General features: G+C 34.3%; 4 protein-coding genes across 6 annotated transcripts in view; 2 read left to right on the top strand and 2 right to left on the bottom strand.

The window, feature by feature from the left end:
- Positions 1 to 3,122: 3,122 nt before the first annotated feature.
- On the bottom strand, positions 3,123 to 6,117 carry LOC144433864 (ribonuclease kappa-like). The gene is made up of 2 exons (XM_078122253.1): positions 5,931 to 6,117; positions 3,123 to 4,962 (listed from the first exon to the last, which is right to left on the bottom strand). The coding sequence occupies exons 1-2, from the start codon at positions 6,012 to 6,014 to the stop codon at positions 4,747 to 4,749; spliced, it is 300 nt and encodes a 99-aa protein (XP_077978379.1). The 5' UTR covers positions 6,015 to 6,117; the 3' UTR covers positions 3,123 to 4,746.
- Positions 6,118 to 6,205: 88 nt separating this feature from the next.
- Positions 6,206 to 23,678, top strand: LOC144433957 (pleckstrin homology domain-containing family F member 2-like). Of its 2 annotated transcripts, XM_078122373.1 has the most exons (9): positions 6,206 to 6,360; positions 9,259 to 9,323; positions 12,402 to 12,539; positions 15,218 to 15,281; positions 16,198 to 16,323; positions 17,289 to 17,395; positions 17,913 to 18,069; positions 18,302 to 18,426; positions 19,545 to 23,678. In XM_078122373.1, the coding sequence occupies exons 1-9, from the start codon at positions 6,345 to 6,347 to the stop codon at positions 19,587 to 19,589; spliced, it is 843 nt and encodes a 280-aa protein (XP_077978499.1). In that variant the 5' UTR covers positions 6,206 to 6,344; the 3' UTR covers positions 19,590 to 23,678. The 2 variants fall into 2 exon arrangements, with proteins under 2 accessions (XP_077978499.1, XP_077978500.1); XM_078122374.1 differs by lacking the exon at positions 12,402 to 12,539.
- A 597-nt stretch (positions 23,679 to 24,275) lies between these two features.
- LOC144434505 (von Hippel-Lindau disease tumor suppressor-like) lies at positions 24,276 to 26,324 on the bottom strand. Of its 2 annotated transcripts, none has more exons than XM_078122963.1 (2): positions 25,870 to 26,324; positions 24,276 to 24,901 (listed from the first exon to the last, which is right to left on the bottom strand). In XM_078122963.1, the coding sequence occupies exons 1-2, from the start codon at positions 26,192 to 26,194 to the stop codon at positions 24,705 to 24,707; spliced, it is 522 nt and encodes a 173-aa protein (XP_077979089.1). In that variant the 5' UTR covers positions 26,195 to 26,324; the 3' UTR covers positions 24,276 to 24,704. The 2 variants fall into 2 exon arrangements, with proteins under 2 accessions (XP_077979089.1, XP_077979090.1); XM_078122964.1 differs by having other exon boundaries at positions 24,276 to 24,898.
- Positions 26,325 to 26,390: 66 nt separating this feature from the next.
- LOC144433902 (3-ketoacyl-CoA thiolase, mitochondrial-like) overlaps positions 26,391 to 27,817 on the top strand; it is a 9,481-nt gene continuing 8,054 nt past the window's right edge. Inside the window, exon 1 of the mRNA XM_078122300.1 lies at positions 26,391 to 26,442. Within this exon, the coding sequence (XP_077978426.1) occupies positions 26,427 to 26,442 (16 nt within the window). The 5' untranslated portion in view covers positions 26,391 to 26,426. The remainder of the gene's footprint in view (positions 26,443 to 27,817) is intronic.

Here is a 27,817-nt window from a genome sequence, read left to right as displayed (position 1 = left end):
GCATTGAGAACTGGCATTCTACAGACTCATATAATCAAGTTATGAAGACTTATTATAGACATGTGATAAATTCACGATGATAATATATTACTGACAATTTATGATCAGTAATTTGGAATGATCACAGTCTAAAGGGAGTTGAGATGGACTGAAATATATCTTGTCAGTTACAAGTGATGCTGTAATACTGATATACTTGATTGACTGATAAAGAGAATTTATCTGAATTGAATTGAATTGAATCAATAACTTTTTAAATAACAAATACTGCAGTGTACAATAAATAACCTCATTTACAATGGTGCAACTACATAAAAGTCAGCTATAATTACAACTCCGATGATAACCTACCACATACATGTCTCATAAACCATGTAGTACATACACAAGGTTTATGGTTTACTTTCATTTTAATCAGTGTTGGATTGTATAATCTTGAAACCTTTGACATTTTGTAATATTGCCAAAAAGTTTACTTCCAAACATGGATGAATGCCTCAACCTTGAAAAGGGTAGTTTAGTTTTCCTTTAAATTAATGTTTAATTCAGTTATCAGAAAGTTGAGAACTACACAGTAAACCTCTTACTAGTCATTTGACAATTTCTGTTGATATTGCTTTCTGAAATTTCTCTGAGGAATAAAGGAAGTCTTACCATTTTGCTCATTTGTGTGTGTGTATGTGTGTGTGTGTGTGTGTGTGTGTGGATGTGTGTGTGTGTGTGTGTGTGTGTGTGTGTGTGTGTGTGTGTGCGTGCGTGTGTGCGTGCATGTGTAAAACTTCCATATTTTACCCCACTTTGAAACATACATCTGGTTAGGGTAATGGTGAATACATAGAAAAGACCAGTAGATTTATCTACTTACAACCTCTAGTGAAAAACACTGCTAGAGTACACATAACTATGAATCATAAAATTGGATTCTTATAACTCAAGTACTTGTAGGTGTCAATGATTGTTTATTGTACATTTAAATACACGGTATTACTGGCTTTTACAGCTACTGTGGTGCAAAATATAACGATTGTGACACCATGGCAAGACGGGAAGACTGTATATCCAACAAAATATCTGTAGATGCAGATATTCTAAATTGTTCAGTCTGCCTGAGTCGATTCAAAGACTGTAAAATCCTGATTTGTCATCATACTTTCTGTGAAGAGTGTCTAAAAGGTGGAGGGAAAGGAAACAGACAACTGGTGTGTGTCCTCTATGTCGTACAGAGGCCTTCCTACCTATTGGTGGTGTAGAAAAGTGCCAAACCAGTTTCACAATTTATCGTATTTTGTAAGAAGTCAAGGCACAAGAAAACAGGTAAATTGAAAATTGTATTCTCTATGGTTCTGGTGTAACTGCAGTATTATTTTTTTTGTGAAAAGGCAAGAAATGTGTATTTTACCTAAATAAAAGACATCAAAATCACAAACAAGGAAGTAGTCAACAAAAGAAATCTAATTTTAAAATCTCTTTACACATCGACTATTCAAGGTGATGATTCTTGACATTGAAAAATATGTTATTCACAGCATACATAGAATTTAACTGTTAGAACATTTCTTTGCAACATTTCTTTTAATTTGTTGTAAGCACCCATATGCTATATAATACTGAATTACAATTGCAATTCTTAACTTGTCTAGAAATCTGACTAATTTCATAAATTTGTTTTCTCTTTCCACCAAAAATCACTGAAATCAAAACCATTGAAGGAAAATGGGTATTCAGAAACTAATCAGTAACAATTCTACGGTGTGAAAATTTCAAAATGTTTTAACAAAACCCTGTACACTGGTGAGATTTGTGTACACTGAAAGAACTTGCGTAGGAGTGTACAAATAAGAGAGTTTGTATCTATTTTACGGTTTCTAAGTTACAAGGTTGTTTGTATCTTACATTTCTATATGGATTGGGCAAAAACAAGACTGATAGATTAGGTCACTGCTAACATCAGCAGAGGTACAATTGGGCACTTAACACACATCATACAGCATGGAAAGTAACACACCATACAGCATGGAAAGTAACACACACCATACAGCATGGAAAGTAACACACACACCATACAGCATGGAAAGTAACACACACACCATACAGCACGGAAAGTAACACACACCATACAGCATGGAAAGTAACACACACACCATACAGCATGGAAAGTAACACGCACCATACAGCATGGAAAGTAACACCATACAGCATGGAAAGTAACATGCACCATACAGCATGGACAGTAACACACACCATACAGCATGGAAAGTAACACACCATACACCATGGACAGTAACACACACACCATACAGCACGGAAAGTAACACACACCATACAGCATGGAAAGTAACACACACACCATACAGCATGGAAAGAAACACCATACAGCATGGAAAGTAACACACACCATACAGCATGGAAAGTAACACACATCATACAGCATGGAAAGTAACACACACCATACAGCATGGAAAGTAACACACACCATACAGCATGGAAAGTAACACACACCATACAGCATGGAAAGTAACACACCATACAGCATGGACAGTAACACACACCATACAGCATGGAAAGTAACACACACCATACAGCATGGAAAGTAACACACATCATACAGCATGGACAGTAACACACCATACAGCATGGAAAGTAACACACACCATACAGCATGGAAAGTAACACACACCATACAGCATGGAAAGTAACACACCATACAGCATGGAAAGTAACACACCATACAGCATGGAAAGTAACACACACCATACAGCATGGAAAGTAACACACCATACAGCATGGAAAGTAACATGCACCATACAGCATGGAAAGTAACACACACCATACAGCATGGACAGTAACACACCATACAGCATGGAAAGTAACACACCATACAGCACGGAAAGTAACATGCACCATACAGCACGGAAAGTAACACACACCATACAGAATGGAAAGTAACACCATACAGCATGGAAAATATCACATCCAGCATGAAAGTAACACACATATAATATGGAAAGTAACAGTACTAAGTCTAACACACCATACAGCATAGAAAGTAACACACATCATACAGCATGGAAAGTAACACTATACACCATAACACAATATAGACAAGTGTCAAAGATTGTCTAACATGGTCCATTTATTGCTAATATATACACATGTACAGCACAGAATTCTTGTAAGTTTTCACAAAAACACTTTAATGTATTGTCCTTATCACTACTATACAGCTCTATATACAGCTCTGTATCATGTATCCTAGTCTAAATCACAGTGTGTTCAAATAATGGCAATTTATAATCACATTAAAACTAACATCTGTCTTTTGTAGTAGTTCTGAACTGTCAGTGTAAATTTTACCTAGTATGTAAAGGTAATGTATGTTACTTTATGTATGCGGTTCAATGACAACGGCTTGTCATAAGACCAAAGCTGTAAGTCATATTTTCTTTCTCTAGCACTACATACTTCGGTAAAACAACTTAAAATGTTTCATGTCTCATTGCACAATTATTTATTTATTTTTCCAAACAATGCAGTGTTTCTGCATGTATCACACACTTTACAAGGATATACTACATAAACATTTCATTTGTTCTAAATTGATAATAACTAAGACAACTTTATTTTTACATTAAGGCATGTTAACATCCACAATTAACTTTAAATGAACAGATTAGGAAAATATGAGACATACGAAGCCTTTTTACTACACTAACCTTTAAATACATGTAATAATTCTTTTCGAAAAGAAATAAACAAATTTTGGGTAATAATTTTGTTGAACATTGATGAAATGTTAGATAACTTAAAATATTTTGATGCATAGTCCTAGAATAATAAAACTGATAACATTAACTGCCACAATGAGAAATAATGGCCTTATCTTCTGTCTTACTACTGGGTGGTGATGGTTCTTACAAATGCCATTCTGTCTAGAACAGGACAGCATGGGTTCCAGGCTATACTGTAGAACAGGCCAACATGAACCCTTGGTAGGCTATATACTGTAGAACAGGACAGCATGGGTTCCAGGCTATACTGTAGAACAGGCCAACATGAACCCTAGGTAGGCTATACACTGTAGAACAGGACAGCATGGATTCCAGGCTATACTGTAGAACAGAACAGCATGGAATCCATGCTATGCTGTAGAAAAGGACAGCATGGATTCTAGGCGATATTTTATAACAGGGCAGTGTGGATTCTAGACTATACTGTAGAACAAGGCAGCATAATCACATCATGACAGGAAGACTCATATTTACTACATACAATGTACTAGTGACAGGGTTAGATACATTTTCTGCCAAATGTTGCTCAAGCTGAGTAGGTATTTACTGATTGGACATAACTCTGTAACTACCTCTTGTAAACAATAAAATGTTCATTCTGTGCTTGTAATTTGTTGGTCCATGATTTCACTCCTCTCCCATTACAGGGTAGTTTATTCGAACCCTATCACTCCAATAGAATTAAAAATATTTGATTCACATATCAAAACAAGTGTTTTGTTATGTAAATCAGATAAAACTCTAAATTTTCTCAAGAGATGAGTTGAGTTGATTTACTGTGCTGCAGCAGTTCTGATTTCCCTTGAATTAATTCCTTATATGCACACCATATCCATAACTACACAAGTTGATCCGTACCACCAGACAATTCTAGTATCTTCTGAACTGAGCAGCAACAAAACAAAACAAAAAATTTGTGTTCTTCCAAAGTCTTTGTACATGTAGTCTTCAATTGACTTTAACTCATCCTGAATTCAGCTTTGCTATATTCCCTCTTTTGCCAGAATGAAAATACGAGAAATGCCACATAAATACCAGCAGCAATGAAACAGTTATTGGATGCCTGTACATATTTTTCATGAAGTGTGTCTGGGTTATAATCTTCAGGTTCTGGATGTGTCAAGTCTTCAATAAATGCTACAGCATCGAATCGTAGACAGATGGCCATGATAAGCTGTGAAAACAAAAGTTACAAGTTAGAACCCTTTTTGAACTCTCAGTCTATAATTGTAGATAAAAAAAAGAAGAAGTTATAAACATTACTATTGTGTACACACAGTATTAAATTGGACCATGAAAGTTTGAAACTGCACTGGCAAGAACTTACATTGTAGGTGGCACTGCAAACACTATAGTTTCGAAAATGAGTAATCACATTGTGAAATTTTTGGCACCTAACATGAACTAAATCTGTATCTCTGCCTACAACAGGTCCACTGTAATGTATTACTGTTAACAGTGACAACGTACAGTGTCTTTTACAGTGTATCTTTAGTCATGATGTTAATACATAATATTAATACATAATGGCATTTGAAGTACATTGTGTATCATACTGTATGGGAGTATATTTTGAGATGATCATGATGACAATATCAAGATCATGATGCACTGAAATAGTGTACACTTGAATACTAATAACACTGCCATTACAGATAGTTCACAATATTTCATGTTAGTCGGTATTATCATTTTCCTCTCACATAGAAAGAAATTATGACATTTTAAAATCCCACATTCCTAAGCAATTCAAATTGTTTACCTATTCCTGTATACCCATACTCTTACTATAATCAAAGGTAATCATATGTAGGGGTGATATTACAGTTTTAGTCACACGTACATATGATATATGATAAAATGAAACGAATGTCAATGATATTGCTCGAGTCAATGATATTGCTCGAGTCAATGAACTAGGGGCCACACACAAATGAGCCAAGGTCATCATAAAAAAAACAGTAACACTAACATATGAATCAAGTAAATCGATCAATTTTTTTCTATCGACCCATAGAATTGATATGGTTCTAAAAATAATTCTGTACATGCAGATATCACAATTTATGCTATACAAGGGTGAAACTAAAACGAGTACTATTTCCCTTTCCGATGATAACGTAACATTCATGTAAGACTTACCAACATAACAATACCCCAAATACTTGTTATAAGACAGCAGACCGATGCCCGAGGGCCACATATTCCTGGGACAAGAATAGCCATGTCTGAAAGATCTACGACAATGGTCAAAAACAAGATAGAAATTCACTATGTATAGGTGCGAATATATCGCGAAAATGGCTGGCCTTGCTGAACTGTCATGTGACTAATTTCCCGTCATCCACTGTACTTCTCGGATGATGTCATCGCAAAAATGTGGGCGGCTTATCGTTCATTTTAGGTTGTGTTCTTCACCTGAACTGATTCAATAGCACACCGATAATAACCCACAGAATTTGTCGAATTTCGAAGTATTTTATACATAAATTTTGCAATAACTTCAACAGCTAGTTTGTTTTGTTGATCACGTGACCTTTACGGATCCCAGGCAAGATGGTGGACCGTTTAGGTAAGTTTGACACCTTCATATATTTACAATACTTGACAACGATGTCGTATGGTTTCGCAGGGTTACATTCTGTAATAACCACACAGTGGACTTGATTTATAATTCTGCGGAAGCTACAGTTCTGTTATCAACAAATTTCTTATGAGCGAAGCTTTTTGCCGTTCCCAGAGAAGTGACCCGAGTCCCATAAATTTACAACCTCTGTCGTCGGTACACCGACTCACAGACTCACAGTACAGTATATACTGCCATCATCAGGAACTGCAAGGTTATTTGATACCGTACTGTTGGATGATCGGTATCACGATTACTTCCTCATGTTATCGGTTAACCGTAGACAACTGATCAACGAAACTGAGAACAAGACAAACTAGTTTAATATATTAAAATTATTTGTAGTATCATGTGTTTACTGTCGTTCTCCACTGTCTATCTGTAAACCAAGCAGTCAAGTTGAAGGTGAAATCAACGCTGACACACACACTTCCTTGTAATAGTGACTCTCTTGTTCCTAAAATAGTGTAGGCAAGATGTTACTATGAAGATGTCTGTATTGTTACAGTATTCATTCATACAAACAAGTGATGGATCACTGATGATATCTCAGAGTCCAGTGACTCAGACCACTAAAAATATTCATTAGTGGTCTGAGATGATATACAACAAAAAATTGTATCTTTCAAATCTCAAATTGAACTACTAGTATACTGAGTGTGACCATGAAATGCATTGATAGTTACGACTAATTGAGTAATATTTTGTTGTAACCCAGGAATAAAAAATAAAACAGAATTACTTAGATTGTCTCCCCCCCCCTCCTTTCCAGGAAAAAAGGCGTATAGTCTTGTAATGTAGCCACCCATTTTTAATAGGTGAACAGTGACTAATGAAAGCCTAGTTATATAATTACAGGACAATTCTGTAATTAGTTAACATTATTGTTTGAGTTTGTAGTATGATAAAGTTTTCAACACAGATGGGGACTTGAGTATGGCATAACTTTAGTTTGAATAAAAGGACAAGTCCAAGTCTGGTGGTTAAAACTTCTGCTTTATTTGAATCCCAATGTTTTGACAGTGCACAGACAGTCTTTTTTAAGGGCTATTTTTTCGAGTCCATTGAAAAATTAAAAATACATGTAATATGATTAACATACAGTCAATGTATGTTAATCCCCTTTCTCCCTAGGGGGTATTTGTTTGTATACAACTAAGTAAATGTTGGGAGAAAGAGGAATGACTAAGCAGCATAAAAAGTATATATACAGCAGTTAATAAAATTGACACAAGTGTACTGTTTAGAACAAGCACAGTAAAATGTACATTTATAAGTGATGTCTGTGCTACAACAGCCAGTATGACTGACACCTGTACACACATGTTTTTTCTATGTGTACCTACTCATATATATATCATTCTAAAACATGTATGAATATATTATAAACAATTTCAAAATGACAGTACTGTTACTGGGTGCAAAAAAGTGGATGATGTGTTCTTGTCATGTAGCTCCTAATTCAATACAAGCCAAGGCAGTGTTTTTGCTAAAGGTGGGGAATGCTGGTAACAGAAAATGGGTAAAAGTTGCATAGTTTCATAGATAGTATCCCATAATTTTTTGTGGAAATGCAGGTGAAAGTATAGGGAAACCCAGTAGGTTTTATCTGCTTACCGCCCTTAACAAAAACACTGCAAGGGATAACGATTTGCCATGTGGTGTTTGCAGAACAGATCCCCTGACCTACATGTAGATGACATGTCACAGTTTGGTCAATAAATAATCTTCAGGTCAGCTGTAAAGGGTTAGTCACTTAATCCACATGTGTATGTGTCATAACCTCAAGGACCAAACTACTATCATATGCAATTGATATTATGTGTTTGTCGTAAAATTATAATAATGGAAAGTTATTTTGTTATACAATAATAGAAATATAATGATAATTATCATTGATGTCAATGTTTACTGATGAGGCTGAAGTGCACAGAAATTTTCATCTCAAATTTTCTCACTTTTAACTGTTGATGGCACGATTAGGTTGCCATTCAGTAGTGCAGAGTAACACACTTTCAATTTGCCATGTCCATGCAACCTTGAGGGTGTGCAAAGTCCAAGTTTTAACAAATACGCTTGTACAGTAGGGCATCAATGATGCAATTGAATTTTGAAAGGAGCTCGGTACAGATATAGCTTTACAACACAGGCACACTTGATCAGCTGGTGACCAGAAATATGGTCAGACATGGACACTGCACAGACTCTCATTCCAAACTACCACATTGTTACTTGAAATGAGTTTTGATGTACATGTACATGTACATGTACTTATATATAACACTGATACAGAATCTATCACAATGTATGAATCACCATGGTGTTGATGATCTAGTTTTATTAGACCAATTAAAAAAGTTGTTTGTTTCCGGTTACCTGACCCCACCTAGTTTTTCACGCCAATTAACCCATTGCTTTTGGTTTTTTTACGTGTTTGAGAAAAATAATAAAATCACAAAAATTGTGAAGTCTTGCAAGAAATAGTGGGTGCGGAAATGACATCAACTTAAAAAGACACTATAAAACTATTCTCCCAATCTGTAATGGCTGTACATCTGATAGGAAGAAATTAACAACACAGAGACCATTTGGAAAACAATAGAAAACCTGAACTAGACACTCACAGAGTCACACATAAAAAAATAAGAAATAAAATAAAATAAAAAATCTACCTACCCCACCTATTTTAAAATTGAATGTAATCAGAACCACACATTTTTTTTTACGCCTTATGTAAAGGAAGTGATTATTATTTTAGTACACATATAATATTTACAATAATTTTATCATAAAAATTGATTGTTAGCTTTAATGTTTGTTTACAAATTTTATTTTTATTTACAGTGAATAGTGAAGCTAATGCCAGGCGTATTGGTAATGTAGAAGCATGTTTTGGTAGTTCTGGCCAAGTAAGTATCTTCATTATTTTGAATGTTGACCATGAGTTTATGATGTCATCCTTCATTTATCTTGTTTCCTTCCTCCATTTACCTTTCAACCAGTGACTTCCATGATAATCATTGAAATCAAGCCTTAGGCAAACTATTATAGACACAAAGCTATTGTTGTTGCTTGTGGTAGATTACATGCCTTGGTTATGTGGATATAATCTTGTAAGCAAACTAGTTTCGGTGTACAATGTAAACATTGCATGAGGTATGAATGTGTTACCACTTGAAGAAAGCTTGCTATCAGAGACATCACCCTACTGTGAGTGTAATTACATCAACATACATTGTAAGAATATATCACCATGTAGCAACAACAGTTTCAGTTTGTGGCTATCTTAGTTTGCCTATAGCTTGATTTCCATAGTAGTATATCAACAATAGTTTCAGTTTGTGTCTATCTCAGTTTGCCTATAGCTTGATTTCCATCAGGGTATATCAACAATAGTTTTAGTTTGTGTCTATCTTAGTTTACCTATAGCTTGATTTCCATAGTAGTATATCAACAATAGTTTTAGTTTGTGGCTATCTTAGTGTGTCTATATCTTGATTTCCATAGTAGTATATCAACACCAGTTTCAGTTTGTGGCTATCTTAGTTTACCTATAGCTTGATTTCCATAGTTGTACATCAACAACAGTTTCAGTTTGTGGCTATCTTAGTTTACTAGGCTATAGCTTGATTTCCATCGGATGAACAGAACAGAACAGAACAGAACAGAACAGAAAATTGAGATTTCTGAAATTCGATATTTGAATGACATTAATCTGAAATGTAAGGTTGATAGATTCACACGATACTTCACAAAATCATATTATTTACAGAGAAAGTGTTGACTCCAAACCAACTCTCCATTATCATGTTGATGGAAAAATTATTTGATTGTGCTGTGAACTCAATATTTGTAATGTCATAGATGCTGTTGTGAATTTCAATGAAATCCGAGACTGTTTACTGTATAGAATTATCCATCACAGTAAATCATTGCTGGTGTTTTAAGACATGATGAAATATCTGCTGGAGTAATCCAAGCATAGCTACTTCAGTTAGATAAATGAGCCAGCCATGTCTGTGTGATGGTGGTCACATATGTTAGTTTGATAAGCCACTGTATAAATGTACATAGCTATTTTATGGTTGGTGGTCACTGACTAGTCATCACAGATATTGTTGTATTTTTGGCAAACAAACTAACAATAAAAATAGCGTTTGTATTTTTGTAAATAATGATATCATATCTTGTTAATTAACTAATCATATTAGATCTGAATATGTTAGAAGTCAAATAATTTACTTCCTTTGTCATTACAAAGATGATTATGAAATCAAAGTCCCCTGTTAAACTTTTCTGAGCTTTTCCTAAATTCATACTTCAAGTTCTTTATGACATTGGAGGGATAATCAGAAGTTGAATTTATTATTGTAACTATCAATTTAGAGTCACTGAACATTGTTTTTCTAAGGTTTGAGATCCCCAGTAACAGATTGGATGTCATATGAATATACATGTACGTTAATTTCTAGACATTTTACAATAATTTATTAGGAAATCCTGGTAAAAGAGCTAGGGAAATCAGGTATATTTTACCTACTTACTACCCATAACAAAATACCATTGTAAATATTAAGTATTTGCATATTGAAGACCAGTTTGTACTTTGCATTCAAAGCACGTAGGAAATGTTTCTCTGATCCCTTTGTTCAAATATAATATGACATCAATGTTTACACCTGTTATCTTGATAATATCTCGTCACTGCCTATATTTTCAACATATGGAGCATGTTATAACTGATCACCAGTCATTTGGGTACTATTAATATACATGATACACACATACATATATACGATAAAAATAGTTAAACAGAAAATGGTTGAAGAAATAAATGTGCTTTCATAAAAGGGAGATGCATTATTTTGAGAAAACTACAATCCACAGATTAAGTGTAATAATAGGTCAGTTAATAATATCAGCTGAGAAGGGAAGTACAAAATGATTAATGACTTTCAACGAGAGTTAAAAAAAACAAACACCTGCTCTGACTTTGAATGACAATCGCACAATGTCACACAAGCTCAATAAATGAACACCGTTCGTTTAGGCCAAAAAAAAGCCTCCTCCCAAACAAACGTTCAGAAGTGTGACATCACACATTTATATTATATATGATGTAAACCATGATGAAAACTGTAGCGGTCACACCACAAGATCAATGCAATGTAAAAACATGAAGGTCAACATGACGTTCCAACTCTATGAACCTGTTTACCAAGATGATGGTAAATACATCAAAATACTACCGGAAAGCTAGCATTGTATCTTACATTAGAAGTACATTTTTATCAACTTATCAACATCTCAGTAGTAAATACAGAAGATTTTATCATTGAAGGCATGAAAGTTTTTGAACAATTGCATTGATGCCAGACCCCTCTCCCCCTAAACAAACAGAGTTCGCTTTTGAGCTTGTGTGACATTGTGTGATGACATGAATGTCATTTAGTAAGAAGTATACTAGAATACCGGTTCCAACATTTAATTTGAATATTTAGTATTTTGCTACATGAATGTGGTTGAAATGAAAGATTCATCATTGTGGTTGCTGTGTAGTGATGTCAGTGTAAGTGACAGCAATGCAGAACATAAATGATAACAAATAATTCAGTCTGGAAGTGGTATAATACAAAACTTGTCATTTTATTCAGTTTTGATTTAAAGCCTTGTCACTGTGTGATTTGAAATGCTTCTTCTTTACTAAAACATAAAATATTCATGATAAATATGGGAAAATAATTCTGAAAAGAAATAACGATGGTGTTTTTATTTATTCAATAAATCAAATTTTAAAATTGTAGTAGGAACTAGATTTTAAACAGTGTACAGACAGAAAGTAACACAAAAATGTCTTAATCCTCATGTCACGCCATGAGCAACATAACATTTACAGCTAGGATTTGAACTTAATTGCAAAAAAAAATAACTTTACTGTCATATATTTGTGTAATATGAAAGTTACACTTTCTGTATTTCTGTTTCAGCCCCTTCGAGTACCAGGAAGGGTACTGGTTGGAGAAGGAGTTCTTACAAAACTTTGTCGGAAGAAGTCCAAGCCAAGACAGTTCTTTCTCTTTAATGATATACTTGTATATGGAAATATTGTCATTACCAAGAAAAAAGTAAGTTAGATTACAATTGTCAAGTACTTGTTTGAGTTGATGAAAGGAAAGGAATTATAGAAGTCAGTTTGTGTTAATTATAGAAGTCAGTTTGTGTTCATTATAGAAGTCAGTTTGTGTTAATTATAGAAGTCAGTTTGTGTTCATTATAGAAGTCAGTTTGTGTTAATTATAGAAGTCAGTTTGTGTTAATTATAGAAGTCAGTTTGTGTTAATTATAGAAGTCAGGTTGTGTGTATTATAGAAGTCAGTTTGTGTTCATTATAGAAGTCAGTTTGTCTGTATGACCATTCTTGCAAGGCAGTGTATATTTCTGTATCATTCAGTCTACAAATCTTTGAGTCTACACCAAATTGAATTTGATATATTAACCAAAGGTATAAAACTGTTGGAAATAACTACAGTTTCAATTCACTCACTCACTGTAGAGTGCACTATAAAGTGAAAATGATTTATTACCATGCAGTTTTTATTGCCATATCCAGGCACGTTTATATTGCTAGACTAATTTTATGTCAAAATTAAGTATAGCTGTAAAGAAAACAAACTTATTTTTAATGAATTGGCAACTGTCATTTACACCTGTAGCAATAGCATGTGTGAACTACATATTGTTGTGGATGTGTTTTGGTCAAATATTTGAGTTACTGTCATGTCCCTCAGAAAATAGGAAGTTATTAAATTGTGTAATGTCTTCTTGTTCTGTACACTGTGAGTCTTCATATTGACATATGTGCAGTTTCTATGATTGGGTAATGCTTTATTTTTCACCTTTGTGTCATCTATATAATGGGAGAGGGAATCTAGTTACATATTTTTACTTGAGTAAATTAAATTTTGATAAATGATAAATGGAAGTTATATTCAGCAGAAGAGTTTGTCTTGATAGTCAACAGCTTTAATAGTCTTATCAGATCCCTTACAAGTTGAAACGGCCATTTCATTCAAAACCATGAGTCAGTCTGTCTTCATATTTTTCGTTGTTGTTCACTGAAAGCAAATTATGTGGGTTGTGAAAGTCACATTTCCTCATTGCACTGAAAAGATCAAGGAACTAGTTTTGCCACAGCTGTTGTTTTAGTTTACAATTCATATTATTATTTAAATATTTTAAGAATATTGATACAGATAATATTTCAAGTGGTAATTACGCAAAAATATAGCAGCATATTATGAGGACATATAACAATTATTACAACGCTGCATATGAAATTATACCAAATGCATGGATAAAGAATAATGAATAAACTCTTTGTAGCTTTGATACTGGGAAGTAGTAATTTAAAACCACAGATACACACATACACACACATCACAAATACACATACAGACACATGCTTTCATGTATACATCACACACACACACATACCTCAAACACACGCAAACACACACACACACACACACACACACACACACACACACACACATACATACATACATACACACACACACACACACACATACATACATACACATATTATACATGTTGCACATAGGCAAACACCCAGGTCTAATGTATTATTCTTATTTGTACTTGCCATAAATTCTATAATATATGTGTTTCTATGTTTAATACCTAATGTTATAACCTTACTGTAAATTACACCTTTTATTAGGAGACTGTCAGAATTCATGTAATAAGTACAATCTCATTATCTGGAACTATACTACTGTAATTACTATTGTCAAAGGCAATTAGATATGTATGCTTTGACACCTGACTATGCAACTGTTCTGAAACTAATTGTACTTGGCTATGATATCATCAGTACTTACAGTAATTCTAGCATAGGTCATATTGTATGTGACTGTGCAAACATATATGTAGATTTCATTATATTATTATTAAATGTTAATCTAGTTGGCTATCCATGTTTTCATCTTTTTGATCAAATTCCATGTTGTTCAGGTCAGTAGACATACATAATGTGCTTGTATGTCTGTAGCTTTACATTCTACTGGGGATTCTTCCTCCAAATTCCATTTGATGAGAAAATGTGTAAATTTTACTAGAATTATCCCTGTCTGTCACTTGGACTTTTAACATCAAGGAAAATTTCTGTGAATGTGGAAGATGAAATTAGTGAAATTTAATAGTGTGTGTATAGATACTGACATAGTCATTTGATGATAATGTGGTAGAAATTGATATATAGTGTTATTGATGTATTTTACAAAAGTCACTGCAAATAAGAGCTAAATGAACACCTTGTCAGCTCCCCACCTTGAACTGTTTCCAAGCTCTGAATTAGATTGCCACGTAAAATACTAGATAGAACTTAGAAGTAACGATTGTGTAGATTTACAACCAGGATTAGAACCTGCTATATCATATGTCATCCCACAAGATTCTGTTTATAATGGTTTGAGTTTTAACTTGAAAGTAAAATTGATGCAGCATTGTCAGTGTCATTTATAGAATGTAATTGGATAGATTCAGACACTAGGTTGACTTATGTATCAAGCTATCAATAAATCGATGCCCAATTAATTATCTGCAGTACAAACTACAAAGTTCAGCAAAATTCCACTTTCTCAATACATTGGTATAAATTTTCATAGCCTTGGTTTGTTCAGTCATCAATAGCCCAATTAACGCTTGTGTAACATGAATCTGTAGTATAAGTCATGGATAGAATGTTGTATTTCATCAAGTTCCATGTATGTTTCTCTTTCAGTACAACAAACAGCATATAATACCACTAGAGACAGTGCGAATGAAATCATTAGATGACGATGGAAGTAAGTTAGCTATAAAATTGTCGTCCTATGTGAATAAATCCATTAATTTCAGTCTGAGTTTGCTATATTCTGAATTGTACCATTACATTTTAGTGGAAGTCTGCAGGGTTTATTGATAAAGTACCAGATTACATCACATACACTTACAGGAAAGTGTTAAATGAGGAAATGGTGGTCATATAATTCCCAAACTGACATCATGTCAATAACATCTGTGTGAAGACACAAATTGATTGCTTTTAAGTTCTTCAGGAAATTTTTATAGCGAAAATGTATGTTAAGTAATTTTGTCAGCTGTGTAGTACCTCCCATATAGACCATTATTGCTACGACAATAGACAAAAGTGTTTTTATGTTGTTTCTAAGGAAGTAATGTTGGGTCTTGTGTGGGGTTAGGTGGAATTTGTAAAACAGAGGCTTAATGGGATATAAATATTTGACCCTTCCATTTTTAACCCTATACTGACTCAGTTTCTTGTAAGTTTTGAAAGGCCTAATTACATTAGAGAAGCCATACCATAAAACAGTTCTACTGTAATTCTAGGAGAAGCTCTTCATTACCTATATCAAGCTGCCCACACAGACACAGACACTAAAAAAAGATTCTATATTCTATGAAATGACATATGAACTACCGGGGTACTCAATGAATTTTAATACAAACTATCGGTAATGCTTCTTTTTTCTTTAATTTCAAATTTTGCACGTAGACGTTAAAATATTTGCACAGATTTTACATGTACATACTTGTATCCATTATTATTTAATGTCAACAGATTTTTAAATATATTTATTTGTATAAATAATGGCTTGATTTTGTATGAGTCTGGGTTTCAAGAATATACTCTGACATACACAGAGGATATCTTTTGTTACAAGTACATTTCAAAGTAATAATTACATTGTCGTGTTGCAGGTTTCCGTAATGGTTGGCAAATAATTAGTGCAACAAAGTCATTTGCAGTGTATGCTGCCACAGCAACAGAGAAGTCTGAATGGATGGCTCACATCAATAAATGTATAACAGATCTCCTTGCAAAAAGTAAGTTCAACTTGGTATTACTGTACTTATATATACCTGCAGCAATTTTTTTTTTCTAACAGTGATAATGGAAAGCTTCTATGCTCATCACATGCACAATATGATAAAGTGTATGGAAACTGAAACTGTGTGCTTCTTGCTGATGAAAACATTGAGATGTTGGAAATTGTATGTAAAATGGATATTCTGAAATGTGATGTATGCCTGGTGTTGGGATAAATTTAAGAATAAATACATAGACATAGACAAAGCTAAACTTTAGTGACACTGATGGTATTTCTGAATGCATCAGGAGTTGTTGCGGTGATGACTGTTTTGTGTATGTGATTAATCCTCTCTCACTATTATTTGTTTGCACATCAAAAGCTACAATTTGCCAAAAAACAGGATTAAATAGTTGATACATGGTTTCCTACTTCATGGATTGGTGTGGACCAGGTTTAAATTGTTGTTTAGGGTAAAAAAATAGTAGATATGTTTGTTGTACTTAACAAGCTTGGATGTATGTTGTACAACGAGTAAAGCACTTTCTCTATGTATGTGCTACACTCATTTATATCAAGTGTTAAAGTGTACCGTTTCAATTGGTTTATTTACAAGCCTAGCATGTGGCCTCTCTAATGTGGTCAATTAGCAATTGAAACAGTATACCTTTACACTTGATATGGATGCTGTATAAACAATTGTGGTACATACAGAAAATGGTTTACTTTGGTGTTCTTGGTTGTATTTATTTCTAATCTTTGCATTCAGTTACAGCTAACTTCCAACCTTCCTAACCATAATCACTGACTCTTGGCTCTATACATTCTTCAAGAGATTTTCAGTAAAGTCATTGTTTCATGCATACTCCTGTATTTTTGTCTTCTCTTCAATACATATAAATTATATATGTAAATATTAAATACACATATTTGCATGTATATATTAAAATAACATGCTGATTTACACTTGTGTGTTTGTAGGTGGTAAAAAAGCAGCTACAGAACATTCACCTGTATGGGTACCAGATTCAGATGCTCCAGTGTGTATGAACTGTCACAAAACAAAGTTTACCACTCTAAATAGAAGGGTAAGTGTTGCATCTAAAATGTAGACCTTTTGAATGAAGAGCGCCCTCTAGTGTTGATGTCTAGCAGTTAAATGGAAAGAGAAGATGGAGGCAAATGAAATAACAACAAAAATCATAGATTTATGGCTTGTAATAATGACAAGAGACATTACATGTACTGTGATTCTCCCCACCATCTTAAATTTTATTTTTTTTTAAAAGTGAACATTGACTTCAAGATAGTGTAATTGTTTGAGCTTGTTGGACTTTTACACAATGTTTATGATATATTGATTAAGATTTTTAGTATTCCAAGACCTAAACTCATCATTTTATCCTGAATGTGGAAAAATGTAAAAAAAAAAAAAAAAAAAGAAAAAAAAAAAAGTCATGCATTGAATCATTAAAACATTTGTGTATCATTGATATTTTGGATATTGTAGTTTTCACTTTAAATACAAATTTGATTGCATTGTCTTGTGGCACCACCACTGTAGGAAGTGTGGCAAAGTACTAATGTGATTGCCTTGTCTTGTAGCACCACTGTAGGAAGTGTGGCAAAGTTGTATGTGGAGGTTGTTCAGCCAGGAAATTCCAGCTACCACAGATGTCATCCAAACCAATGAGAGTGTGTGACAATTGCCATGACTTGTTATCAAGTGGAATAGATGTAAATGATGATAATTACAACCCTGGTAAGTTATAATGTAACTGAATAATTCAAAAATGTAACCTTATCAAGTTTTTAATCCTGGTCTTGGTAGTGAGTTGACCTGTGTTTGGTGTGTAGTGGGCTGGGTTCCATGTTGGTTGGGTTTTTATGTGATTTCCCACTCTGTGCTCAAAAGCACTTTACAACTATTACCCCTGGCACAGATTTTCTCAGCACAACCACCCTTGACATGCTTTATAATTTATCATATGTAGGACGAGACTCCCTAATTGATCAAGATTCATCAGGAGAAGATGATGACGATGATGAAGATGAAGATGAATCTGACAGTCCTATCAGTTCTAATAATACAACTCCAACAGGAGATGATCAACTAGAGGTGAGTTCAACAATTTGGTATTCTCTGGCATTTATACCAAGACCACTTTACTGGTTTGTTCTGTAACAAATTTGTTCATCCTTGCTTTACAAAGGTTATATGACACACAAGCATAATCTTTCGATCTCTCTTGGTTGGCAATTCTCATCAGAATGACAAATTCCACAGTTACAACTGACCATTAGGTGGCAGTATGATTAGCAGTAACAACTATGGAATTTGTCATTCTGGTGAGGATCATCGACCAAGACAGATATAAAACTCAATGTTTAAAAAAACTGTGTGTGCATTATAACCGTTGTAAATTATTTGATCTACCAAGTTGATGAACATTTTTTTGTAAGATATAAAATGACTGTCATCGTCAGACCAATCAAACATGTCAAATGAAAGATTTACTGCAAAGTTGTCAAAAGACTCAGGAGTTTTCTTGTGTTAACATTTTAAATAAAAGATGTAAAGTTAAAAGGATATTGTGTCTCTTTCTTGCATAATAATGTTTTAATATTTGAATACAAATTTAAAGTTATAGAATATTGTACTACAGCCTTGCAAAATGGTTTGTAAGTCTTTGAAAATATGGTGGGTTTTTTTTAGTACTACAACTACCCTGTAAATGATTCAAATGATAAATAAGATCAATAGTTTATTTTGTAATAAAGGCCACAGGCCCACAGACCTTATAAGTTATACAACACAAAATATACAGTTCAGAAAAGATACTGGAAGCATTGTATGAAACTTAGGTTCTCATTTTGAAAGCATAATAAAGTACAACAACCCTTTAAATGATTCAAGTAATAAATAAGTTATTGAAATATAGACAACACAAGTAGAGAAAATCAAGAAGCAGCTCAGTCCATATTTTTGTCTTGATGTTATGATTTGATATTTTGTAATTATTTAAAGGCCTCCTTCAGATTAGGATTCAAATCTAGGTATGAAAACCGGTTGTTTGGCAGAGCTGTAGAAAAAGTTGGGCCAGAACAAAAGAATAATCCCATGTAACCCTTATGAAGATTACACTAATGCAATGACCTGGGATTTAAATATGGCCCTTTAATATTATAATACATAATGCTTGTACAATAATTAATGTATTTCTTCTTCTTTTTCAGCCTACATTTTACCCTGGAAATCAACCATCACAACTATCCAGTTGAGGTGATCAAGTCCTACAACATCATGTTGAGTTTTAATCAAGTATTGGTCAGATACACCTATAGTGTTAGTAACAACCTCTAGAGAGATCGACATTGTAGAGTTTTGTACCATCCTTTGTGCTAGATGCAGTGTACAAAGGCTCCTAGTTTTAGACAGATGATAGAAATAGAAACATTATTGATATTAAAATGGTCATTAGAAATCCAGTGTTTGGTGTCCTCTTTGTGACTTTTGAAAAACTTGGTACCTACCATGAAACAATGTCTTGGCTTTGGGTTCTAGAACCGTGAAAATGAATGAATTATTTGGTAAATTTACATACTTATCATTCTACACGAGTTAAAGATATCAACACCGTGGTTCAAACATATGGGAAACCTGACAGATTTTGCCTACTTACAACCATTGAGACTATAGTGCTTTTGATCAATTACATCAGTAAAGAAGGAAATGTAATGCAAGAGCCGTTTGTGTTGAGAACATTTATAGTATACCAAGCTCAAGGTCTGTGTACCAAAGAAATTTTCAAATTTTTGTGATCATGTATCTGTATTTGTATTAAGTGTTCCAAGTTGGCTGAAGACTGTCTTTATAGGGATTCCTGCTAGAGTCTGTAAAGAAATCATTAAGTATTCCTAAATATGTTACTTGTACACAATCAATCAGCCAATATTGTTTACAGGGATCGGGAATGAGGCTCTTTATTTTGTTCACGATCAAGGTTTATAAATATTGAATGACACAGCAGACATTCTAGAAACTTCACAAATGACATAACCACAGCCTGGTTTTAACTTCTAACTGATTTACTTCAGAAATTGTACTATGTCCTGCACCAGATCTATTTTATTGTTTACTAGTTTTATTTTGTTTTAAATTCTAAATAGCCAGTAGAAGGGAGTGCAACATACTCTCACAGTTAGTTAGTAAGTTGACATATGTCATCTGTTCTGGGTTGTTCCATAGCAATTACTCTATTGTCTTGTAGTAAAACAGCAGCTGTTTTGTGCTATTTTCTTGGAAGGACACAAGAGTTTGAATTTTTGTAAAGAGATAGGAGAACTTTTTTATTTCAACATTGAGCAAAGAGTATTAAATGAATTCGGGTACTTATGAGATATGTATTAAACATTCAGTGTTTTCGATGTTGTCATGCATACAAATTGAGGGACACTTGCAGTTTACTGGATTCATCTTGACAGGGAGTACAAATTGGGCTTGTGCTAAGGGGCTTAAAACTCTTGTCCATCATAATAACTAGATCCATAGCATATGATTTGTGTATGGATTATCATCCTTTGACTGCAAGGCAGGCAACACAAAGTTTTCTCCAAGAACAGGCAAGTGCAACAATCTGATCTACTTGCAAAATATCTTCAATATCCCTAAGGAAGCACTACGGGTATGCATGTAAGATATGATGCCTTAATCTCCTGCCATGTTGGGGAACATAAAGGTCATACCTTCTAACAGTGTCTCTGTTAGGCATTCAGAGAATGTGGCCTAGAAATCACAGCTGGTACATTCTATCTTACTTGTGTACAGATGGGTCCAGCAAACTACAATTAAGTATAGTTTGTGTGTTCGTTTGATTATGTGTATCTTTGATAAAGTAACTATATTGTCAATTATGAAATTCAAGAATATAAATTTTGATCAGGGTATATAAATTTCATGTATATTGGTTGTGTCTTTTCATTGCTAGTCATTGTCATACAGGCAGTATAGAGTAGTTGTTGCCACTATCAATAATCACTTTGTGTGTTCTAAATCAAGTGATTATTAATCATAGTGATACACCTGTGTAATGCAGTCAAAGACATGATGTGGATTCCTTTCAGTTTGTAGAATTGTTATCACAACTGAGAATTATGTCCTGATTGTAAACGTTGGAAGTAAATTCTTATAAAATACTCATTTTTTTACAGCATATCACTGAATTCTGTTATTTTTATTGAATTCAAAATTGAGAAGATTTTAATTGAAACAATAGAAACATTACATTGTGGCAATGGAAAAGGGGGAGGGTAGGGTATGATACTTTGATATTAAATCAGTGAGTGTATACTGTATATAAAGTCAGCATAAGTTTTATTTCACCAGTTTGTATTAGATAGTCTCCTGTTTTACTCATGTAGACATACCTGTAGTCTAGACGCTATCCTCAGCTTCTAATCTCATCTCATGTCTAGCTCAATTAGTTTCTGAAATGAAATTTTAAATTCAAATGAAGCCATCCACAGTCATTAGCATCATCATGTCTTTGTTAATGAATCACAGATTTTCTTCCCCAATGATAAGCAGGTTTATTGGAGAGAGTTAGACTTGCATAATATTCAAATATGGTACATTTGTCAAATCAGGACACTACTTATACATTGGTTACATCATTCTAACAGTTGGGGGGCATACGTATTTACATGAACAATATTTGGTTCATGATTTCCTGTTGAGCTAGACAAGGTGAAGATTAATCTTGAGATTCAAAACCACGGATGGCTGCTAGACTAGCTTACCTTGAAAAAAATTAAGTGCCATGTAGAAATTATTCGGATACGTAGACTTCCTCTTGAATTCAAACAACAAATGATGTACCAGTTTGAAATACCATGGTAATGAAAGGAATAAATGAAAGGAAAAAGAATAGTTTTGTAAATACAAACTTTTGACTATTTATTCATATTGTCGTATTAAAAAAGTACAACCATCGCAGAGTTTCAAAAACCATAACAGAAAACTGACTTTCATCAACATCAGTTAATATACATTTTTTGTCAAAAAGACCCATCACAGATTCATTTGACTTCACCTGGTAACATCAGAAACTAGTATTTTTCTGCCGCTGCTTTACGAAAATGGTTAATCCATTTTGTATGGGTAGGTCATGGTAGTATGGGATGCAATAATATTGGACTTTTAATTTTATTTTTTTATTCAGTAGTACATGATATTATGTTTCTTTGTATGGTTTATATGATCACTTTTATCAACTTTAAATGTTATATTACAAATATGGAATTTCAATTTGTTGTCAACAAATATGTTAATTGATGTACATGATAAAAAATAAAGGAACTTATAGGCATATTTTTTTGCCAAGGACTTCATTTCTTCTGGCACTTATATGTAATATTGTAAAGTTGTTCTTCCTTCTCGAGTAAACAGTGCATATGCAGATACAGAACAGGTGAATAACAATGCAATTACAGAGACAGTGCTGATTATCAATTAACTTCCAGTCATTTGTAATGTCGTAATACGTAAATAGGTTTGCTCGATATGAAATAGATCAGCAGTTGTAGCTAGCCTGTTACCTATCCATCAAATCTATAGTTTATTAAAGAGCGCCCTCTCTGGTAAGAAAGGCCATATGAGCTTTATGCATGCTAGACCAGTTGAATAGAATATTTTGACTAAAACATCAGCATGTTAGAAAAGGTTAAGCCATTCATTTGAAATTAAATCTTTCATCAGTGCTGTAACCTTTATTATTGACAAAAGGTAAAGTCTTAAAGTAAGTGTGAAAATAGAAAGTACCGTTTATGAATATTTCTAGTGTGCTTTATTCATCATTTTTGTGACAGCATTGGTTTCTGCGCTCCGGATTCTCATACATTTGATATGTTTGTTGCATTGAAAGATATTGTGTTGTATTTTATGCTTTTTTTCTTCTAGCTTTCTATAAATCAATGTTTCTGAGGCATTAAATAACATCAGAATTATGAGATCATGTTATTTTTTCTTTTGATGAAAATGATTGGCTGAAACGTATTATACTTACCACCAATGGAAATATGAAAGATATACAAAGTAAATAAACACATCAGTGGCACATTCCATTGAGAAAGAGGGATGATATTATTGTACACATTGAGAATATTGAATTGTATGTAGATAAGATTATAATTGTTATGAGTTTGTATCACCAGCTGTAGAAACAAATAGTTTGTCACAAAGCATGATTGTGTTGAGTGTCAGATTTGTACATACTGCAAGAGTATTTTATTTTGAAATTAGTTCCAGCATTTTTCGTAGAATGATCTCCTTTGTGCTGAAATAAAATGCTGTGCTTGTGGAAATACTTTTATGCATCCTTGTGTAGCTGTTCAAATGTGAAAATAAACTTCAAGTATTCAGTACACTTCTACATGGTTTTAATTCAAATATAAAGTACATCATCAATGATGTGCTAGCTGATAGGCATGGCATAATACTTCCTATCCTACAGACTAATTCCTTGGAAAATATCCCTCTATAGCCTCACCTGTGACTTTTCAGAGAATGAATCAACCATTTTCACTGGTATGATATTAAAAACAATAATGAAAAAAATACACATTTGGTCAAGTACCTCCCACAATAAATGCCATGATCATAGCACCATTGAATGATCACCCATACACAGACCAGTATTGGCACAATCTCCCTGTATAACTTAACCCCCCCCCCCCCCCCCCTCAGGAACATACAATCCATTGCAGCCTCAGTTAGAGAACTGGATTACTTGTATAGAGTTCACATAGCAACCTCTGTTGTACCAGATCCTGACTATGTGCAGCTGTATTACCGTAAGTAATGTGTGTGATTGCACCTTTGCCCAATTAGTAAAAATTCAGTAAGTTTAAACTTGTGATGCAAACGAAGGAAAAAGAACAGTTAAATACATAATAAATTTGTGCCTTTATTTTAATAATTAAATCAAAATTTACAAGGTGTAGCGAGTAAAAGCTCTTAAAACTGGATCATAGTATTTTCCATATTATTGTTATATACTTTGCTGTCTATACTTTGCTATAGAACAACTATAGCCTATAGTTACTAGTTACAAAACGTAGGATAAAGTTTATATTTGCAATTGCAGATTCTAAATGCTTGTGAATAAAAAGTCTATGTAAATTGTATTTACAGTCAAAAAACATCGTTTGACCCTTCTCATGAGCAGAAACATTCTTCTGTTCTCATCAGAGGGTGTGAAGTCACAAAGTTGAATTGCATTCTTTGTATGAGATACAGTCTGTCATATACAGTTCACCACTCCTCTTTACTTTGCTCTATAGTCAAACACTTTTTTTCAAGAAAACATTCGTTGAAGATAGTCCATACATGTGTCGGTGTTAATGTTGTTGGTTTTGATTTTGTTCTTCTGGGTGTAAAATACACTCCGGGTGGTCCTCAGAGTTCCATATAGGGGTGTCATCGACATTTCGTAATCTGAACTTCAGTTCTTTTGGTATTTCTAAATCATCTATGTCGGCATTTTTAATGAACTTCCTGATGACTTGTATACACCTCTCCGAAAGCGAGTATACTGCTGAAACCAAACCAAATATGACAGTGTTAAACTTAGGTGAAACATTTAAAATCATGAGTGCTTTCAAATGCAAGACAATTATGGGTTATTTACTGCATTGTACACTAGAGATATATGAAAACTGATGCACATTGGCCAAACCATGGATGTATAATACACCAATGGCCAACTAAGAACATGGTTATTAGCATATACATGTAGTATTAGTAGGACATGGTAGTGGCATTAAACGGAAGGAATACACTACAAGTCCACTTGTGACATCACATTTCAACAGCGTGGGGTATTCAGAGAAGGATCCATTCATAAATGTCATAGACACTTTTTGGATCACATGACTTCCAACTCTGAAACCTGAAGGACTATATATAATAGTGAAACACATCCTAAATGTTAATTTCCCTTTTCACACCTTCCACCTCTTTTCATGCCTGTCTCTTGTACTGAGCTTTTCACACCCACTAGATTTCCTTGCATTTAAATATTACTGTCGTTCTCTCTCTTTCTCTCTCTCTCTCTCTCTCTCTCTCTCTCTCTCTCTCTCTCTCTCTCTCTCTCTCTCTCTCTCTCTCTCTCTCTCTCTCTCTCTCTCTCTCTCTCTCTCTCTCTCTCTCTCTCTCTCTCTCTCTCTCTCTCTCTCATTTACTGACTTGATCATATGCTGTTAACTCATAGACACTCCACTCTGGGTGGAGGGTCTATGGTTAACTCAAACCGCCAAAGAGATTAACACTAACAGGGCGAAAGCTAGTCAGATTTTTGGAAACACTTTTAGTTGAGTTTTGTTGTTTTAGTGTAAAATATAGTTTAGCTCTTGGTTTGTCCAAGGTCCCCTGCACAGTCATAATATAATATAAGGGTGTGTGTTTCCCCTAATACATCCATGGTGTGTTATATATTAGGTCATATTCACACCATTGTCAAGATACCACTCCCATACACATCTGATTTTGAAATGGTGACATTACCCGGTAAATCAATAAACACGACATGTCTTCTCGGGGGAAATTCTCCAGCCCAGGGAACAGGGAAATGTACTTCGTTCATTCCTGCATATAGTTTGTCTCGTGATGTATGGTCTCGGAATATCCATGGATGACACTCATATGAGTTTACATCATAATACTGTCTCGACTGCAGTCCCTCCGCATAAATGACACGTCCACCACGAAAATTCACCCATATCACATCTATCGTCCGAGGACTTCTGTTTATAAATCTGAGTAAGGCTCGGTCCTGCGATGGTTTCGACTTCAACAAATGGCTCTTACTTTCCTCGTTATCACCAGTCATTTTGTCCCATGTCGAAAGAAGGCCAAAACAACAATAATATCAATGAATTAATGTACTGAGTACGTGAGGATAGTCACGATCTGCAATCGCGAAAACAAACCTTGCCACGACGACTGACAGGGATTGGGATTTCCTAGCGCTGTGCAAGACGTCATCGAAGTCAGTGCATTTTCTCTTCCATTTCGGCAGAGGGCGGTATAACCACAGACTGTCAGACTGCCAGACTGCAGACATGGCGCTTGCAAGAGGTGAGTTCGTCTGACACCAACGTGCGTGTCTAGCAACGTTTACGTGTTTCCTGTCATGTCGGAATGTAGAAATCATGTGCAAAGATACTAGTTGTGAAGTCGTGCGCTTATGTGAATAATGAACTAAATTGTAAATGTGCCTTTGATGTTAACCCGTTCATCCATGTAACGTTACGTCATCAGCAATTACAACGCAAAATATTTCAGTTAAAATCTGCAACTGTACCTACAGGGCAGTTAATAATAGGTTATGGCCAAAGTGCAAGCCATTCCCCCGGGGCCATTCCTGTATCTCTCCGTACCATGTACAAACTTGGGGGAAAATTACAGGCTACTAAACGTCAAACTATGAACTGGATATTTTTGTGACAGACACAAATATTCAATGGTGATATGGTGTGGAGTGGTGAATTTTTGGCATAAATCAAGAAATATTTTGTTTTGTAGTTCTGCACTTTTTGACCAGCTAGCTATGTACATATTCCAAGTTTACTAAAAGTATACTAAAGTACTCACTCACTCACTCACTCACTCACTCACTCACTCGCTGAGTCGCTCGCTCAACCAATAAAATTTAAAATGATTGAAAAGTTAGACATGATTCTCGTAAGATATTTTTCTTCAAAATTAAGTTTACCACGTTGATGCATTTTATTCAGTGCAATGGGTAGACTAAGATAGATTGTGTTGTTAGCCCTTACCTGGCTTCTAAACTACCCTGAGTGATAGCTGATAGAATGGCTCATGTGAATATCAATTTTGAACTAGTTTTCCAACAAGTATAAATTTACATGCAAGTCTGAAGAGCACACCTATCAATATTCTATGCAACTTGTTAGAGGTCCAGTATATGCAGTGACCATTGATGTACAGATGGACTTTGATCTCAAGGTTGTCTGTATCTCTGTACAGCAAACAAGTTTTTGTAGTTAGGTTCAGGGTTGAAACAGAAGGCAATGACCCTGTTTATCAGTAGCATATCTGCCTGCTATCTTGGCATTGTATGTGAAATGGAGAGATGGCCACTCATGTGACCTGCTCATAAAGTCTTAAGTTGTGTTCTGTGATTATACTATTCTACAACATGTACTGTCTGGTAACAAAAATTTGGCATTCACAGTCTACTAATAGTCCATAGATAACTATATGTTTGTATGCGGGGCTGGGGAGATTTACACCTGTATAAATAAAATTGATTGCAAATGCTATAAAATTTACAATCTTTAACTGTGACTATCATTCACTCTCAACAGTCCCCACCTTCCCAACTCAACCTGATGCAAATAATTTGTGTCAGAAATTAATTTTCTTCACATCAGTAACATGACCTTTGAATGTTTAAATGTAGATGACAAAGTGCAAAGTACAGTGCAGT

Source organism: Glandiceps talaboti, chromosome 4 (genome assembly GCF_964340395.1).
Source record: "Glandiceps talaboti chromosome 4, keGlaTala1.1, whole genome shotgun sequence".
Taxonomy (NCBI): domain Eukaryota; kingdom Metazoa; phylum Hemichordata; class Enteropneusta; family Spengelidae; genus Glandiceps; species Glandiceps talaboti.
The sequence above is the reverse complement of the archived record's forward strand: the minus strand, read 5'-3'. Positions and strand labels throughout refer to the sequence as shown.

Excerpts from the sequence above, each read along its gene's own strand:
- LOC144433864 (XM_078122253.1), bottom strand. The coding sequence starts at position 6,014 with ATGGCTATTCTTGTCCCAGGAATATGTGGCCCTCGGGCATCGGTCTGC. Across the intron at positions 4,963-5,930 it reads TTTGGGGTATTGTTATGTTG|CTTATCATGGCCATCTGTCT; the intron begins GTAAGTCTTACA and ends TTGTTTTCACAG.
- LOC144434505 (XM_078122963.1), bottom strand. The coding sequence starts at position 26,194 with ATGACTGGTGATAACGAGGAAAGTAAGAGCCATTTGTTGAAGTCGAAA. Across the intron at positions 24,902-25,869 it reads CGTGTTTATTGATTTACCGG|CAGTATACTCGCTTTCGGAG; the intron begins GTAATGTCACCA and ends GTTTGGTTTCAG.
- LOC144433957 (XM_078122373.1), top strand. Across the intron at positions 9,324-12,401 it reads GTTTTGGTAGTTCTGGCCAA|CCCCTTCGAGTACCAGGAAG; the intron begins GTAAGTATCTTC and ends TTTCTGTTTCAG. Across the intron at positions 17,396-17,912 it reads TTACCACTCTAAATAGAAGG|CACCACTGTAGGAAGTGTGG; the intron begins GTAAGTGTTGCA and ends CTTGTCTTGTAG.